The following is a 19,723-nucleotide window of genomic DNA, read 5'->3' as shown; positions in this document are numbered from 1 at the left end:
TAACAACCATCTGTTCTATTCTAGTTGTACCATGAAATTGTTTAATATCCATCAGTTGTTCCCAGTGATCAGCTGCAATGAGCTGCTATTTGTCTAAGCTTGTGGTAGTGAATATTCTTGATGTATGTTCTAGAACCTCCAGAGGGTGGAGGAAGGACCCTAGGCAGGTCTCAGGGTAGGCTTTGAAAGCAGTATATGTGTGAACAGTACAAAATATGACAAAGTTTTACTCTTTGAGTGAAACAATGCAACCTGGTACACACAGCAAGCCCTACAGGCACTTCAGATACTATAATTTTTAAAGTTCTCAAAGCACTACTGCATGCTTTCTTACTGCTCATGACACAGAACTAAATAAACAATTTGAATACTGCTGAATTGTCGTGAGAAGTCTTTATACAGAAATCAATCTCTGTTCTTTAAAAATAACAGGGAAGTATAGTCATACTCACACACCCAACCAAAAAGCCATTTGGCTAAAATAGGCAAATATATTTAGCAACTGTTGTCTTATTGTAAGTATTTATAGCTGATGATACATGTACAAATTCATTTGTTATTAAATCGTATGTGCTAAAAACCTCTGATTCTTAGTGATAACACAGTTTTGAAAGAAGGTCATTTAATGGAGCACTTGTCCCTGAGTAATAGGATATTATTTAAAGGAAAATATCAAATTTTGTATGTATATCATATTTTGTATTTTGTATGAACAAACTGCCACTGAGGGGCACTCTTGTCCTGATTTAACACCTTAACATTGTCTCTGGCCCGGTCTATGTGTAAAGACGTGTAAATGTACTTTCAAATGTAAGCTCAAAATAGCTAATGAAAAGCATTTATATTTCTGTCAAAGATTTACAGAAGTTGATGAAACTGGAAGAACTGAAGCTTATTTTGATAATTTTGACAGTGATAGATTTAAAACTGTTGCAATATTTAAACAGTTTATTTAGTACTTTATTTATTACCAGCATGCATTGATAATTATATTCCACAGTATTTGAGAATTTCAGATGGTTCTAGATGAAAGTTAATATAAAATGTAAGATGATGCTGGAAGCGTATGCTCAAATATTGAGAAATCTTAAGTCTGCCTCTGCAGTGAGTTTAGCCTGTCAGCTTTTATAAAAGGAGAAGGTCTGCTCTAAAATATACTCAGAACTGTAGGTCTGTGTTTGCAAGCTTCACAGTCATTCTAAAGAGAGACCAACTTCAATTTTCTGGTCTTTCAGTTTCAGTACTGTCCAAAAATTGTCTTGATCTAATCGGAGTAATAGGACTATCTATGAAATAGTGTTGTGCAGCTGTGTAATTAAAATATGGCCTCTGATGGTCCGAATTATTTTGCTTTATAGCAGAAGCTTGTATATCTTATAATACTGATCTTTTTTCTTTCCTCAAGCTGTGCTTCTGGAAATGGTAACTCTTGTTAATCTTTTGCTATGAAAATCTGCAGGCTGAACAATATAACAAAGGCAGTTTATTGCTGTGTAACAAACATTCTTCAAATGTTTTATTTAGAGAGGTGCCTTAGTTTTAGACTCTCATTGTAGATTTTGATTAAAAAAATAAAGTGAGCAATAGACTGGAGCAAAGTGCTTCTATAGGTTAAGGTTCATTCCGTTCTGTGTATGGCTTTGCAGCGGCCCCAAGAATGAACTGCTTTAAGAAATTTCTGGGACTCACAGGTAGGCATTTCTCACTGTGTAAGAACTGGGCCACTCACATTCCAAATCTCATGAAGACCTCATACATTTTCTGAGTTTATATTGGTTGAAAAGGAAAGGAGTGCACAGTGTAGGAGACATTCCCACCTTGCTGTCAGCACAGAAAAAAAGAAACCTGCTGAAGGATGATGGTTATTTGTTCTGAATTCATGGAGAGATGTTCTACACATGGCTTTTGCAGAACAATTCCAGCAGAACTTGGTAGGCAGGGACCTATGGTGAAAGGTAGCTGAAAACTAGTATTCATACAGGCAAAAAGCCTGCAACTGGCTTGGCACAATGTAAGATTAAGCTATGAGGGGCCTTTTCTAGTGGTAGTCTCTGATATAATCTTTATAGGTTTGACTGAAGAAAAAATATATGAGGTAATAGTGGGAAGAATTTTTGTATCTGTATAGTCACACTGTTACTTTCTTTTTCTTATGTATTGTGTGTGATCAGATGCTATCCTTATCCAGGTTTTTGATTATGGTTTTGTTTTTAAAAGTAGGCAACACGTAAGTGGAAGTCCTAAGCCCAGCAGGTACTTTGTTCTACTGTGAAGATTGTATAACTTCCTTTGCATTTCCCATGACATCTTTTAAACCTGCCAATTACATCTGAATTATCCCAATCTTTTTCAGGCTCTTTTAAGCTGTGTGTTGTTGCAAATGGAAACAGACATTTACAATCTGATCCTAGCCAAGCCAGTGGTGATACAAGATCTCTTTCTAGCTGCAGAGAACTTTAAGCATGCTGTTGTTATGTGTTCTCTGGAACCCTACTCATCTGTTCTGTTTCATCTCTGACATAAATTTGATAGGAAGGGGGCCATAACAACCATCCCTTATGTTGGTACAGCTTTTAATCGTAATTGGTTGAGCTACAAAAGCTGTGAAAACATAAGTATTAAATCACCTAACCTGCAATTTTGTAAAACTTGTCATTCTAAATTGGTAGAAACGTGTTACAAAACTGTACATCTCTGGTCAGGCTAAATGTCTGATTTATCATTTCTGACGCACACACACACACAAAATAGTATTTTAGGCACAGCCTGAAGGAAAGTTGTTTTGTTTAGGGTTTCAGAGATTCATTGAATCCATACTATCTGTGGCTGTCAGTTTAATCTGACAAGCCTTTTCATAGTAGACATTGAGAAGTTACAGTTTTCTGAACTGGAAATGCACATGTACTTTCATCATATCTGTATTTTACTGCAGATGAATTTTGTTTCTAGTACAGCATTATTTCTGTCTAGAGCTCCATAGCTGCATCTTTTTGTTGGACAGAACAGAAGAATGTAGATAACCGCTTTTCCTCAGTGTCATCTAGCTGCAACAAAACTTACATCTTTAGGGCCTTGTGGACTCCGACACCTTTCAGCTCTGATATCAAGGAGAATTGTGAAGGGTTCCATACGCTCTTTTGGATGGCTTGCTCTGTTTAATATTTATAATTGTAATGATACAACAGTAGCAAAGAGGATATGTATGGAACTGAAACCCAGGACTGTGTAGAAGTGGAATAATAGTTTTGAGAAAACTCAGCTCTCTGATATTTTTCTAATCATAGCCAGCAAGCATGAAGTGTCAGAATGGTGAAGTGAATGAGACTTGGAAAGTTCAAGGAGTTGTTGGGTGCTTGAAGAAAGCTACCTGTTAACTTTGTAACTGAGAATACTTGTTTGCTGGGTACACTTTTTAAAAGACCTATTGGCTTTTGATTCTGTACCATGGCCAAAGAAGCAGTGGCCATGAGGTAAAGTTTAACTAGTGTCTATTGTGTGTTAGTCACTAATTTCCTGAGTCACTTGGATCAGTGTTATTTTTTTTTTTTTACAGATTATATGGCTCATCTAACTCTTTTTCATTATGAGAATTGCTATCCTTTACACTAAGATTCAAGGAAATGCTTCTAGTACTTAATTTTCAAAGCTTCCATAATAGGCTCAGTGGAATTTTCCACTTGTTTACATTCACACTGTAAATCAAACATTCTGGACTCTATTGGTGGATTAATAGCACAATTGCATTTCTACAAATCTCAGTTCTAGATGTGGATCTAGTTCAGAAGTTGCTAGTTCTTAGTGCAGAAGTTACAAGCTTCACAAAACTGACAGATAGTAGACTGAGTTTACAAAGCACTGATATTAGCACACAGAAAGGAGTATGGTAGAATAGCTACATGGTGCATTTGCGAATGATAAGAAATTAATTCTGTTCCCATTCTATTAATGGAAAAGAATAGGATAAGTATGTCCTACTGTTGGTGAAATTGTAAATTATCTTGATCTTAGGATATGCTTTTATAGAAAAAAAGATTAAAGTTCTATTTTAATCTTTCAGATCACTGTAACTTAGTAAGTTGCTGACAAACTTCCTTGATTACGGTTGCAAACTTGTGGAAGAGAAGCAAAATGATTTTTTCTTAGTATGAGCCTATCAGGGTAAAAGGAGAATCTGTTCAGTTGGGACACCAAAAATCTGATCTGAGTAGGTCTGAAGTTCATGTGTGTGGTGAATTTGATATTCCACTCAGCCTCCTTTGTTGCTTTGATTTTGGTGTTCATGTGCACATTTGATGTTAGGAAAAAATAATGGCATTTTCAAACAGGGCTGCAATATAAATTGAGGGAATGAGATCAGTGCTGTTAAGATGCAGTACCTGTAAAATCTCTTGGTTTTACTGTAGAAGATCAACCTACTAGGTGAAATCTTTGGGAAATAAAATGGCAAATGAAAAAACAGATTGTGTCAAAAAAAGAGAAAAAATCTATTGCAGATACCTAAAATACTCATTTTAAGAAACTGCAAAGGTTTAGAAGGTTTTTGTGATTCAGAGATGAAAGTTGAATATATCATTCTGTAGCAGGTTAGGATACTAGTCAATTCAGCCTACATTATTTTTATACTTCTTTCTTCCCTTCATGCTCTCTCCCCTGGCATGTAATGTTTTCTGAAATAATTGTACTTCATTATCACTTACCCTAAACAAATTATATGTAAGTGTGAAAACGAGTGAAGAAGGGTGTTTCAGAATCTAGAGTATTATAACTTCACCAGTTAGTGTAATTTTTTAATTCCTATTTGAGGATCATCTTGCAGGATTGTTTGACTATTTTTTGATGAATTAAAAAAAAAACAACCAAGCAAAAAAACTAACAACAACAACAACAAAACTCAAATCAAGCCCCCAAATGTTTGGTTTTCTAGGTTCCTGATATACAGAGGAAAAAACCCTCAAGGCTTAATGTTTACAATCACAGTGCAAAATCTAGTCAAATATAATAATGCTGTAGGAGATATGACTATTAGTAATGAATTGCTGTCAAAATTGCATGTCTAGTCATAGATTATAAAGATCCCTGTAATGATGAAAGTTTGTTAGTTTTTTGTTGTCTTTGAACAGACTTAAAAATGGTGGATACATCTTTCCATTGCTGCCATTAAAGTGCCAAGACTGCTTCCACATGGTTTTATTTCATCTGTGCTACAAAATAAGCAATGTTTGTTGTTTTTGTTTGTTTGCTTGTTTTTTTTTTTTTTTTTTTTTTGTTCCCAAAGGAGTGATTTTGACTTTTCAGGACGGTGGGACAATCTAACAGTCGAAATGGGGGTGTTTGTTATTTTGGGGGGATGAGGGAGTTGCCTTCTTAATGCCAGTTTTATTCCTGCATTGCAAGAATAGAGAGGGTGACAGGTGGTAGACAATTCAATGATTTTAGGACTGCAGTATCTGGTCTTGGACAAGATAAAAGCAGTGTGAAGCTAGCCTAGAAAAAGGGCTGAGCTAGACTCATCAAGATACAAGTGCCAGATGAGCTGGTTTCCTTTCCAAAAACAGTTCAAGAGAGGGGTAGGACTCATCTTTTTTATGGCAGTTACTATCACATCTTTCTCATAGAATCTTGCTCTGGATCACTAGAATGGGTTTATAATTTTCTCTTTGAATGAACTGATTCAGCATGTATTTCTGCATCCTGATGTTGTCAACAGCTAGGTGGCTCTCCCTTTGTGTTATCTCTTTGCTTTTACTCTTACCAGCCTTTCTTTTGGTTTATCTCATTTACTGGTTTACGAAGCTTTTACTGGCCTTCTGAGTATGATTCTCTAAGGGCTTTTCCATTTTGCTCTGGCCACCTTAATTCTACTGATACTTATCATGATTTGTCAGCATTGATATAGTTCCTTCCAGTAAGTAGTCACAATACTTCTGTTATTTGGTAGATTGCTTTCTTTTCTGTGAGAATGGAAGCAACAGGAAAATATTTGGAAGCTGTAAGTTTTGTATTTCATTCTGAAACTGGTGAAATTCGTGTCCAGATGCATCTGTATTCACACACATATGTGTGAATTGATAAGGTCTAGTTTCTGAAGAAGGGCCCTTTCCTGTAGTTAAGAGCTATGCCTTAATGCAAAAGGTACCACTGGATGAATTAACTGTAGTAAACTGAGATGGTTCAGGAAGAATATTTTCTTTAACAAGTAGGATTTTGAATTTCGGAAGTGACCAATCAGGTCATGACATAAGAATCACTAGATCAGCTCTAAGGTTTATGTAGGTCTCTCTCTGTACTAAAAGCTGACACTTGGGTAAAGTTCACAAAAAGCTGAGCAAGTATCGAGTTTTCTTTCTCTCACAATTCAATTCCAGCTTCTAAAAGACATAGTGGTATGTTATGAAGCTATTTCAGGAAATTGCCTAATATGAATTGCCGCCATGGGTCCTCATCAATCAAGCTTCAGTTCACAACTGAAACAGTGCATACCAGTTAATAGGGATCATCTTTATATTTGGTTACATTTTCATTTAATAATATGGAATGCAGGTCTCTTGCAGTTCTTAGAAATGATTTCTTTTATTTGTTTGCTATTGTAGCAGTTTCTGGCATCAAATGCCAAATAAAGAATCCTGGAGTATTAAAAGTTGTAGAGCAATTTATAAGATGGAGACAGATGCCTAAATAAGTTAAAAAAAGAAATTTAATTAGCAAGATATAGTTCCTTTTCATTCAATTCTGTATTATGGGCTTGAAAAGGCTTAGGAAAAATCATTTATGTTTATAGAATCATAGAATGCTAACAGTTGGAAAGGACCTTAAGATCATCTAGTTCCAGCCCTCCTGCGATAGGCAGGGACACCTCCTACTAGACCATATTGCTCAAGGTCCTGTCCAATCTGGCCTTGAACAAAGGCCTTCCTGCTAAAGAAAAGTATCTCAGAGGTGTAATTTGTCTAAATTTGCATACCTTTTTACTATGGAACAAACTCTGACTTATAAATATGCAGGGATTAAAGACTATGCTGTGGAACACAACTGGCCCAACAGCATGTAGAAGGCATTTTAACTGAGAACGAAGCCAAAACAAGACACTGGGATCAGTAGTTTGATGTAAAGCTGATTGTCCCGTGCTTTGCATTTGTTAGCTCTGGCAGTGTCAGTTGTATTTAAGAGCTTCTTGCTCTTAGCAAGATGGCTTAGCAGAATTTGGAAAAAAAGTTATTGCCTGTGAAATGTTCCTTTCCCCTCCATTTCTGAGAATCGGAGCCTAAAAGACAGAAAATATATTTAACCCCTTTGGCTGATCTTGCCCTTGCTTTCTTTTTTTCCAGGTAATCATTAATGTTGTATTAAAATAGACTACTTCCAGGAACAAGATGTCCAGCTTTCCTCTTTTGTTTCCTAAATCTTTCAAGTACCAGGAACTTAATTTATTGATTGATGTAATGTCTTAATACCCTTTCTTCATAGGCTATTATGTGAAGGATTATGAAAAAGGGAATGTAGAATGATTCACCCCTATTAACTCAAGGAAGTATCAACATTGTAAAAACCTCTGGTCCTTTGGGGCTTAATATTTCCTGGAGTGAAATGTCTTAACTCAAAGACAACAGGGAGGCTTCTCAGGGACCCTGTTGATTTAGCATTCTTTCTACCTACATCTTCCAGGCACTGCAGAGCTAGTTCTTCTTTGAACATTTTGTTAAAAAAAATGACCTGTGGCCTGGGTATCTACATTTGGCTTTCTTATCAAAGTCCCTTTCTGAATAAGAGATCTTCTCCTCTTCAGACCTTGAGGCTCCCACTGAGCAAGAGCAAACAGAAACTATTTTTTCTTACCTATGTTTCCTCTGATCTGCAGCTTTTTTTTTTTGATGAATACAAACATTTTGAACTAAAATTTTTGTGAACTATCTCACTGCATGAACAATTGGAATGAGGATGGGCTGTGGGCTCTGTCCAAGTAGAACAGGACCCTTAAAATATTTTAAACAATATTACTTACCACACAAATCTTCCTACTTCCAAAGTAGTATTACAATGCAAGATTTATTAACAGACTTTAACAAGCACAATGATTTCCTCTTACTCTCTGTGCAATGTATCTTAGCTGCACTGTTGCGTTGAGGCAGCCGTAGAGTACTGAATTGAAAAAAATGAACTGTTTGCAGGGAATTTAGATTAAAAATATAATCCCTAAAGATTGTGTGTGGCAGTTTTGTGAAAGACTACCTGCTGATTACACAGAATGTGCTTATATTAACATAATTACATAATCTTCGAAATCTGCAGCTTTTGTCACAAGGTAAGGCTACAATTCACCATTATTTCTTACCAGAAGCAATCTTTGAGCATGAACTGTTCAGGTATTAGACCTTCGCCAAACTCCTTTGAAAGTCTGTCCTTCCTAGCTGTTGTAATTTGAAGGAAAGCAAAATCATTACTAACTTCGTTACATAATTTTTTCCATTAACTTGGTCTCTAGATCACTGCTTATTAGATATTTAAAATTGTCATGCTGTTTATTGGAATATATCAATGGAAACCTGAAACTGGTCATGTAGTTTGAATTACAATTGATCAGAGGTGTGTTTATAATATCTTTAAAGCTCGTAGGCCTGGTTCAAACAGAAGTTGTTGATTAACATTTAGATAGGAAGACAGTATGGTGCAGTGCTTCAAATTGTAAAAGATGATACAAAAACACCAAACCTCCCTTCCACCCTCTCCCAACTTTTCAGGTGTTGTGGATGAGCACCAATTGTCATGCAGAGAGGGTGGTTATTGACATCTGAATCTTTTTTATTTATTGTAGCTGACTTTGGTCTTGCAAAGCAAAAGCAAGAAAATGGGAAACTTGCATCCGTAGTGGGAACCATTCTGTACTCATGGTAAGTACACCTGCATACAACATCCAGTCCAGTGACATCCATCTTAATGGTTACTTTTTTTGAGCAGGCAGACAAGTTTCAGTCGAGTAAGGAACAAGGTGCAAGTTGCCCACCCACAGCTACTATGCAGTAGTTGGTTGCCTACCTGTTTTTCTGTTGCCTATGGTGGTTACTGTGGGTTAACTTGGTGCAAAAATGAAGTAACTGTGGTTGTGTAGTAACTCATTCATCCATCTTTACACTTAAAGAAATGTGTTTTCAAGTTCTAAAAAGATATATGTAAACAATAGAAATTAATTTTAAAGGCTTTTAATGTAATTGTGGCTTCAATGTTCAGCTACATTTTATGTGTAGACAGTTTACCTTCTGAACTATTTGTTAATGGATTTGTTTTGTATCAGTAGGCGTTTGGTTTTAGTAAATGAACTGAAAAAAATATTTTCTGCAGTTTGAAATTTTCAGTGGTGGAAAAGCACGACACACATTGTTTGAAATTTAAGCTTAGTAAATACATAAATGACTGCTCTAAACCTTTGCCTTAGACAATACATTATTCAGTCTGCTGAATGAGATGCAGTTTCCTTTGGCATCCCTTCTGCAAGCAAGCCAAAGCGAGGAGCCATTTTGTGAAAAATTGCTGTACTGATATAGCTACCTAGGTTCCTAGATTACTACTGCCTTGTGTTTTGTTTTCTCAAGAGCATGGAATACAAAGCATTTCCTATCCAAAGGTTCTCCTCAATATGTAAACAGTTTACACAATTGAGAGTATTATATGCATATCAGGTTCTCTCAAAAGTAATTGTGGTCAGGTCAGAGTATGGATTTTTGTGTTGCATGATGGATAAATAGCAAACATGCCTGTTAATTGAGGTTATGGTATTGTGAACAAAAGGGAGCAAATGTAATCTGGGTAAAAATCCAAATTGTGGCAAGCGCAAGCTCAGTATTCAACTAATAGAAGTTGATGTGTTCTGGCCCTGCCATTTGAGCTGAAAGTTTCTGTTAATTGAAATGCTAACATCAGAAATCAATTAAGGAGTTGCTAATCTGGATCTCTCCATTTGCAAAATTAAAACTTTGCCAACCCTACCCTAACTACTGCTTTATTAAGGAAATATGTTTGCAATATGTTCAGCTGAAGCTTTGCAGATCCAAATATTCCTCGTTCCTGCATGGGTTTGCTCCAGATTCTTTTAACGCCTTTTTATGTACAGCTGCTCTTCTCTCTCTTCAGGGTCACTCTGTTGCTTCTACTCAGTGTTGAGCTTGCTTAAGGTTAGAAGTTGGTTTCCTTCTTTTAGTGACTTTCTGGTTCTCTTGTTCCCACTACTATAAATTGCCACTTCTAGCTCCTGTAAATAAAGTGAAATTTATTTGGCATAGGGAATAGAAAAAGAAAACTACAATGAATGACAATGAATAAACAAACCAAGAATGTTGCACAGCATGGAGTGTATAATTTTGTTTCCTGTTTTCATCAGAATTTTTAATTTACAAAATACACACTAATAAGCAGAAAAACCTGTTAGAATGTTATATCCTAAGTAAAAACTGGAAATGCTTTCATCCTAAATTTCTTATAAGACCACTGTACTGGCTGAGGCACTGACAGTATGTTTCTCAGCAGTTTACAGGCATTTTTGATGTCAGTCTTCTTCAATCTCCTTTTCTGCTGTGGTGACCACATGCGACGGCCACATACCTTCAAGATTGCTTGGCCTATGTGGCTGTAATAAGTAGTTAAAAGTTCCAGCCTACTGGGGGAGCTACTGATGGCTCCTCTGAATTCAAAGAGAGAGTCAAGAACTCAGGTATTCTGCAGTCGAATGTAATTCATGTTGCCACTTTTGAGATTGCTACTTGTAATTTCCTAGTGACAGAATGATAATGTCTGACAATCCCTAGAAATCATGAAATCATAAAATGGCTTCAAGAGTGAGTCCTTGTAATGTATATTACACCTTGAAGACTAATGCTTATGCTGCTTTTTAGTGAGAAAAAGTAAATTGCTTGGGAGGCTGCCTCAACTAGGATGCTGCAGTCAAAATACTCCTGAAGCATAGCACAGTGATATGTTTGAAGCATAGCAAGTGTGTATCAGCAGATTGCACTGCTGATCACTGTGCTATCAGCAGAGTGATAGTTTGGGTGGTTAAGTGTAGCAAAAGTTTGGTGTAGCTAGTTATGTGCTATGGTTTTCAGCTCCTCTGAAATAATTGATTTGTTTTGTTTAGTCACATTTGGGCAGAGAAGCTGTTGACAAGAAGTTATTGTGCTCCTTTGAACAACAGTTATGGGTGAACTGTCTGCGAATTAGATTAGTCTTTAGAAGTGTCAATTTCCAAACCTGCCACTGATGTCTGTGGGTCTTCTCACATTTTGTAGGAAATTTTTATTAGATAGTAATGTTCTGTAGATTGAAATACTCTTTTAATTATTATTGTCTTGGTTTTATCTTTGTTCATACCACATTTATTATCATTTATACCCTGTGTTTGTGTATTGAAGTTCATATCAGACCTAAGACTTGGCACTTCTTTTTCTACCTCTTTGTCCAATTATTTGGATGTAAGCATGAGGAGAAAATACTACTTGCATGTTTTAGTCTCTCAGTAAGTGGCCTTTTGGGACACTACTTGTCAGTTCTGTTCCACAAGCAAAATCATGGAAGCAGTGATCCTTGCCTGTCTGCAGTCAGAAAAGAGAACAAGAGTACTTTACTGATGTTTTTGTTTTTAAAATGTATGCTTGAGTAATATCTAAAATGACAGGCTAAAGCATTAAAGTTTCCACAGTCATAATAATTTAAGAATGTTAAAAAGGCTTTGCAAGCTGCTGAATGCACTGGATGCTATCCTTCAGGGTACTTGGCTAGTACTGTGTGTGACAGTGGGCTTTTTGATATAGAAACCTGCTCAAGGAGTGAGGTGAACTGATTGAGAATTTTAACACAAGTCATGAAACATATAGACAAGTCAGAGGCTATACACTTAATCAGTGCTTGTACTGATTGATTTAAGTGACTGGATGATTTAAGTGGATGTGAAGGGCTATAAAATAATCAAAATATTGGTAATGCATGTCTACCAAGAGCAGCAATATTCCTGCATTAAAAAAAAGGGGAAGAGAAAGAGCCTTGTCATTTTAGAGTGGCAAGAAATAGCTTTCTTCTGAATAGACAGGTCAACAGTTCCGGGTAGTCTGAGAAGGAACCCACCCTTCCTGGAGCAGACAATATAGTCTATACATATCACTGTATGTATCAAACATGTTTGTATTTGGGGTTGAATGAATAAATTTGCTAATGCAATTTTTTTAAAACTGTGCCACCATAAAATACTATCAGACACTGTTTTGTGTTTAGAAAGGGGCTTATATGAGTATGCTTTGTAATTGTGATAGTTTTTAATTCTACTTCATACTCGATTTCATCCTACTATCATACTAATTAAATTCTTTTCAATCGGTTATGTTGTTGAATTAAAAAAAACAGCAATGTGTATGTTTAGAATATCAAATGTATTAAATGGATGCGTTTACACTTAATACATTAAAAATTGAAGAAAAGACTGCTTTAGGGAATTGGTAATGAATTCTGAAGTCTTTTTGTAGCTAATAAGTCACCAGAAACAATCTGCTCTGAGTCAGTGGTGGCAGTATTTATTATCCTGCTGTCTCAAAGGCCTTCTCAGAAGAAACACTGCAAATTGTACATGGTTATAGAGAATTATGTTTCCTTTCACATATATCTGTCATTTATTTGTTTCACAAAAGGGATTATAACTTATGAAGGGGACATTCTGTCTACAGATCAAGAGATTGTTCAGCCTGGAGAAGAGAGACTCTGGGGAGATCTTACTGCAGCCTTTCTGTTCCTAAAAGGGGCTTATAAGTAAGTCAGGGAGAGATTTTTTATCAGGACCTGTTATGACAGGATGAGGGATGATGGTTTTAATATAAAACAGGGCAGATTCAGGCTGGATGGGAAGAGAACATTCTTTACAATGAGGGTGGTAAAATACTGGCACAGGTTGCCCAGAGTGGTGGTGGATGCGCCATCCCTGGTGACATTTAAGGCCAGGCTGGATGTGGTTCTGGGCAACCTGATCTAGTTGATTGTCGTGGTTTAAACCCAGTCAGGTAACTCGTTTATTCACTCCCCCCCCTTCTTTCCCTCCCCCTACTCCAGGAGGGATGGAGAGGAGAATCGAAAAGAATGCAACTTCCACGGGTTGAGATAAGAACAGTTTAGTAACTAAGGTATAACACAAATCACTACTGCTACCACCAATAATAACAATGATAAAGGAAATAACAAGGGAAGAGAATACAACACCTCACCACCAGCCGACCGATAACTTGCCCCCCCAGCCCGACCAAGCATCCCATGCCTCCTCCAACCCTGCAGTCTCCCAGCCCTTCCGGCTAACTCCCTGTTACCTCCTGGGCATGACATGCTGTGGTATGGAATACCCCTTAGGCTAGCTTGGGTCAGGTGTCCTGTCTCTGCTTCCTCCCGGCTTCCCCTCCTCCCTGGCAGAGCATGAGGCTCACAAAGTCCTTGGCCAAACCAAAACATCATTGTTATCAGCTCTGTTCCCAAGCCGAAAATCAAAACACTGCACTGCACCAGCTACCAAGAAAGTGAAAAAATGACTGTTACTGCTGAACCCAGGACATTATCCACCCCTTATTCCATACCATTCACGTCATGCTCAGATCCCACATTTTCAATATACTCTTATCTACGTGCATGGACCAGTCCCTATAAAGCTGCTGAGTCCATCTGGTCCATGATGTCAGGCTCCATCTCTTGTAACAGTCTTCCAGAGCAGGAGAGACTGTGTGCAGTGTTCACACTCGTGAATAACCTGGGCAATAGTGTCCATTGCTAAGTCCACCCCTCGATCATGAGTCCATCTCTGTGTTGCATCTCTGCTCTGATGGCCTGAAGTGCCATGGGCCCACCAGGCTCAAAATAATTCACTGTCCCCTTCAGCAGTTTCTGCAGCTTGCCGCTGGGGACTCTGTACAGCTGCCTTCCATCTCCGACGCTTCCAAAGCACTGGAGGGGCCCAGTGGACTAGATACTTGCCCATACTGTCCCACACACCCTGCCACTCCTGGCTGTCCAGCCTTGGAGAAAACCTCTTGGTCCCCCTATATTGTTGTCTAACTGCAGACAAGACCCAAACCTGACTCTGCTTAACTTTTGAGATCAGACAAAATGGTTGTGGGTAGAACACACTGTGTGTGTGCCAACATGCTGATCCCCATCACAATCAGCAGGCAGGTCCCAGGGATACCCAAAGGCTCTCAGAGGATGCTGCTGTACTTGTCACTGGGGCTGGTGTAGCTGCTGTGCTTGCCGGCTCTCCCACCGCCAGCTTCTCTTTTCCTGAGTCCAGCTCTTCCTCCTCTGCCTTGCTGGGAAATGCTGCGTGGTCTCCTGCATCCTCCTGGGGCTCGGCGGGCGGCTTCCGGGGAATGCTCTCGGCTGTCGTGGGGCTGGGCTCGGCCGCGGGGCTCGGCTCGGCCGCGGGGCTCGGCTCGGCCGCGGGGCTCGGCTCCTCCGCGGGGCTCGGCTCCGCCGCCGCCTTCTCCCGCTGCTCTGCAGCCGCCTCCTTCCGCTCCTCGACCGCCCCGACCTCCTCCACCGGCAGCCGTCCCCTCGCGGCCTCCGGCCCCGCTCCCGCCGCCGCTTGCTCCCCGGGGCCGCTCTCCCGGGCCGGTTCGGCTGCCGCCGGCTCCCGGGGCCGCTCCCCCTCGGCTCCCCGCGGCCTCACGAAGACGCAGGCGAGGACGAGGGCCAGGACGGTGAAGAGCAGCCGGACGGCCAGGTACAAGTCCACGGCCACGTCCGTCCCGCCCTGCTGCTGGAGCCCGCCCGTATTACAAGCCATTGCCATAAAGCACAGTGAGACAAGAACCTTAGCCCAAGCCCCACACTTGATAAACACTAACACAGCAAATACCGGCTCTAAGTAATGTACTGCATTCTGAAACTGTGAGATCAACAAGAACAACTCAGAGCCAATAAATCAGCATTGTGACGAGTGACTATTAATCCAGTCAAATCTGTCGTTATCTCAACCCCTCGTGCCCCATGCTGGGCGCCAAAAAGAACTGTCGTGGTTTAAACCCAGTCAGGTAACTCGTTCACTCCCTCCCCCCTTCTTTCCCTCCCCCTACTCCGGGAGGGATGGAGAAGAGAATCGAAAAGAATGCAACTCCCACGGGTTGAGATAAGAACAGTTTAGTAACTAAGGTATAACACAAATCGCTACTGCTACCACCAATAATAACAATGATAAAGGAAATAACAAGGGAAGAGAATACATCACCTCACCACCAGCCGACCGATAACTCGCCCCAGCCCAACCGATACCTCCTCCAACTCTGCAGTCTCCCAGCCCTTCCGGCTAACTCCCAGTTACCTCCTGGGCATGACGTGCTGTGGTATGGAATACCTCTTTGGTCAGTTTGGGTCAGGTGTCCTGTCTCTGCTTCCTCCCGGCTTCCCCTCCTCCCTGGCAGAGCATGAGGCTCACAAAGTCCTTGGCCAAACCAAAACATCCTTGTTATCAGCTGTGTTCCCAAGCCGAAAGTCAAAACACAGCACTGCACCAGCTACCAAGAAGGAGAAAAATGACTGCTACTGCTGAACCCTATACATTGATCTAATTGAAGATGTCCCCCACCTCATTGCGGGTGAGGGGGTGGACTAGATGACCTTTAAGGTCCCTTCCAGCTCAAACTATTCTATGATTCTATGACATAAATAAAAGTTAGCCATGTAATGGTTACAATAACTGCCTCAGGTATCATTAAGAAGTAGGTGAGGTGAAAATGCCCCATGATTTCAGACAAATGTATGTATCTGCTTTTGCTACCTATTCTGCTGAAGAAAGCTCTTTTTCTGAGCTACTGCTCAATGTCTGGGCTCTCCATAATTTCAGCTGAACAAGCAAGGGTCAATGATTTTATGACAAGAGGTAGTACAGTATTATACTGGAATGCATCAGTGAATTAATTGTATGATATCAACTGCAGATGAGTAGTCTTGTCTATTTTTACAAAAATAAAGATGCCCTAAATTGGGAGATGCAGGAGTGTGTTGCAAATGTAATTTGTTGGTAGGTTTAGTTGATTGCTATTTACAAATCAACATGTACAGTATTATCTTTCTACTTCCTGTCTCAAGGGGAGTTAATAAAAGCCTTAGTTTGTTCCTGAAAGGAATTCTAGAGGGAGTTTAGAGAAGAATACTGCGGAATTAAATGTTTTTCTCATCACAGAATCATGGGATAATTCAGTTTAGGTCACTTGCCCTGTTTTGTTTCTGGCCTGTTTCTCAGGGGAGCCTATTACTGTGGCTAGGGAGTGAGCTGAATAGTATGAGGTGATATTGCAAACCTCTTCCTTCCTTCTCTTTAGTCTGCTCAGCTTCCTATCTAGCCTGACTTTTTCAGCTGATGTTTGTAAGTCATCAAGTAATCGATTCTTTGTGTAATATTAAAATATATAGCAAGTTATGCCTAGATTATTATGTTATGACCCTGTGCGCATATTTCATCTACTGACTTTCGTGAAGGCTTTTGCAGGCTTTATTTAGATTTGGGAATTTAGAATTGTGTGTAAAAGACAACAATGAAATCACCATCTCATTCAGGTAACATTTTCAGCTGTCTGCTTTTCTTTTTTTTTTTTTCTTTACATTTAATCCATACTGAATGTGATTTCTAGACAGAAAAGTAGTTAATTATCTTGTATATTAGGTTCCAGCAAATCCAAATGCTTAAAAAGTCATCTAATTCATCTCTTACTGTGAGAAACAAATTACTGTCAGAAACAAGTCTCTGTGTGGCTGGTATTCGTCTTGCTTATATGCAGTCATACAAAAGCTAGGAATCTAATTCAAGTTAAGCAGCAAGATGATGACTGAAAGCAAGGGAAAAAATAGGCAGCTCAGTGATGAATTTCATCTTCTTAAACAGCTGTTTTAGAATGAGATAAATCAACAGCTTGATGTGCCTGTCTCTCTTCATTTGCTACAGAGGGATCTAGAGCACTAGCTTAGCATACATCTAACTTATAGGAGTTTGAAGTTGGGTGAAATTAACACCTTATATGAAATCAGTTATTAATGATTTAGTTTTATTTTAGAGTTGTAGAATGGGATTTGTTACTGCTTGCAGTCATCTTTTTGCAGATAGTCATTTTTCTATGTCTCCCTTTCAGTTTTAAATATTCATGTGATTAGATAAGCCTGGTTATTTGGATAAAGGTACTGAACAAAGTTCATTTTAAAAGGCATATAGCTCAGTAAACAAAATCCTTTACCATATTTTAAGTGTTCAGATTTTTTGTTCCATAAGTAAGAAGGAAAAACCTTTTTATTTTCTTGTTTGTACAGCTACAGACTTACGTATCTTCTAGGAAATTGCAGTTATAATTCACTGGAAATTATCACTGGTTTGAAGGAATCAATTCTTCGAAGCAGCTGTCAGATGTATGAGTAGCTTTTTGAGTATTAGTGTTTCAGTTTTTAAGTATATGGGTAGCACTTTGCCACAACTCGCAGATAGAATTTATCAACAGTGTTTCTGTTGAAAGTCACAATCTGACAATTTGCTAGATATTTTCTATGAATAAGAACATCAGATGTGCGGACCATGTGAAGCTTCCTTTTAATCATATAAATCAAAAATCACATTGAAGGGAAGTTTCATTTTTTAAGTTTCAGAATCTGGCTTATACTTGCTCTGGTTGTTTTACACTTCATTCCAGGATGTGCTTAAAGGATTAATAGGTGTAAATTAGAACTTTAATGTTTTCTTCTGTTAAAGCTTCCCAGAAGCTCTTTATGTAATACTGGAGCACTAAAGTGCATATTTATGATACTTTGGTTTGTCCTTATCATTTACTCAGAGATGTGTATGTGAATCTTGAAAATTCAGAAGCATAAAAAAGTTGAAACACTACGCACATTTTGAGCTTAATTAGATAATTATATTTTCATTGCAGTGTGAAAGGTGGCACTTTGTGACATTCTTCAGTAATAATAAGACAACTGAAGGAAGAAGCAGCTCGCTATAAATGTCACCTTTTTTAATAGAACTCACAAGGCTTTTAACATTGTCCTTGGAACAAGTTTTTTAAAAAGTGAAGGCCTAGAAACATGTAGTAGTTTTACACACTGACTCCTAGCAAGTTTTTTTTCCAGATCAACAGATATTGTGTGTAGACAAGAAGGCCAAATTCAAACTGAATTGTATATTTATGAGACATTTCCCAATGTGCCTATGCACTGTACCCTTGATGAGAGGAAAAAACATTACAAATAGAAGCTTAACTTTAAAGTTCATAAAACCCCATGAAACTCCAACAATTGCAGTTTGCCTGTAAAGAATACTTCAGTATTGATAACCTTGGCCCTTGAATTATGTTGAGAGTTCTCCCAATTTTTGTTGCCAGTGTAAGTCAAGAGTACTGTACACTGTAAGTGCTCCTTAATTGCTGTATTTCTGGAGTGATGTATTCGCAGAATATCCTACTGGCTGCAAAGTTCTAGAGACCCAAAATGTGTGAATGGTACCGTGTAAATATTTATACACACATACATAAAAATAGATACACATGGACATGCACACACATAAACGTAAAAATCAGTGAGAATATTCATACTTGTAGAGACATTAATTCATTTTAGAGAGCATAAAATAGTTCTTTTCAAGTTTTTTTTTTTTTTTAGTTTAATTTTTCTACATTGTCAAAGTAAGCATAATTCATTTATCCAACTAGCAACACTGTTTCTGGCATAACTATATTTGAACATATTGTCACATTGATGTCTTCTACACTTTCAAGTACATACAGCCCTCTATGTTATGAGAACTTTTGGCAGCTTTCTTATTTTACCTGCTGCCAGTGACAGTTAAGTAGAAGACTTTGAAATTGCCCAGCGGTGTCCCAGAAAGTATGCAACTGCCATATTTATGCAGAGGTGCCTTTTTGCTACTGCTTTCTGAGATTCAAAAATAACTTATTTTCACTAGTGCTGAAGGTTCACATGTGTAAAAGCTGTGAAAACACAAAGCTGTCACAAAAAATACCCAAAAATAAACCAGACAAAAAAATCCCTTCAACAACCAACCGATGAAGAAAAAACCAACCAACCCCTCCAAAAAAACCATTCCCAAACCAAAAGAAACATTATCAGATAAATACATGAATCTTTTCTAACTGCCAGAGATGTCCACCCTTGCAGAAAAAGTAAACAGTTCAAAGATGGGAGAACACATAGTAGTTGAATGTACCTTACTAATTGTCATCTTCTGAATATGAACACAGAATTCCTCACAGTAAAATTCTCCTGCTCTTTTTAGCAGTTTTTAATGTAGTTTTTAATGCTTAGAAAAAAGAAGCAAGAAGATATATGCTGAAATTTTTTATTTATTTTCTCAGTGCAGCTTGATTTTGAAAAATGTGACTTAAGTTTTTCTCACTTAGAAAAGGTAAAGGAAAAGGTTTCTTGAGCATTATGAACTAAGAGTAAAGCTGAAAGTTGTGTTTCATTGGAAGCTGTTTTTATATTTATAAAGCTGCCAGTTGTATTTAGTATCCCTCTTCCCTAGAAAAAGACTCCCAGATTTTTGCCAGTACCAGTTGTTTTTAGGCCTGTGATAGAAACCCTGTCAATGAAATTTTTCAAGGGAAAAAAAATCCCCAAAGTGAAAAAAGTCTCCCAAAACAGCCAAACCACTCCTGGGCCAACAGAAGCATTTTCATAAGCATATGATGATGAACTAGATTGGAGATCTGACCTGGCTGAA

At 38.4% G+C, this 19,723-nt stretch overlaps 1 protein-coding gene across 3 annotated transcripts in view; it reads left to right on the top strand.

Annotated features, from left to right (window-relative positions):
• The window catches only part of NEK10 (NIMA related kinase 10), a 106,070-nt gene that overhangs the window by 28,741 nt on the left and 57,606 nt on the right, over window positions 1–19,723 (top strand). For all 3 annotated transcript variants that reach the window (XM_062603591.1, XM_062603590.1, XM_062603589.1), the window contains exon 23: window positions 8,810–8,885. In XM_062603591.1, the coding sequence (XP_062459575.1) occupies window positions 8,810–8,885 (76 nt within the window). The remainder of the gene's footprint in view (window positions 1–8,809; window positions 8,886–19,723) is intronic.

Source organism: Pezoporus occidentalis, unplaced genomic scaffold, assembly GCF_034315485.1.
Source record: "Pezoporus occidentalis ecotype Australia unplaced genomic scaffold, CSIRO_AGI_Poc_V1 ctg80, whole genome shotgun sequence".
In the NCBI taxonomy this organism is placed as follows: domain Eukaryota; kingdom Metazoa; phylum Chordata; class Aves; order Psittaciformes; family Psittacidae; genus Pezoporus; species Pezoporus occidentalis.
The sequence above is the reverse complement of the archived record's forward strand: the minus strand, read 5'-3'. Positions and strand labels throughout refer to the sequence as shown.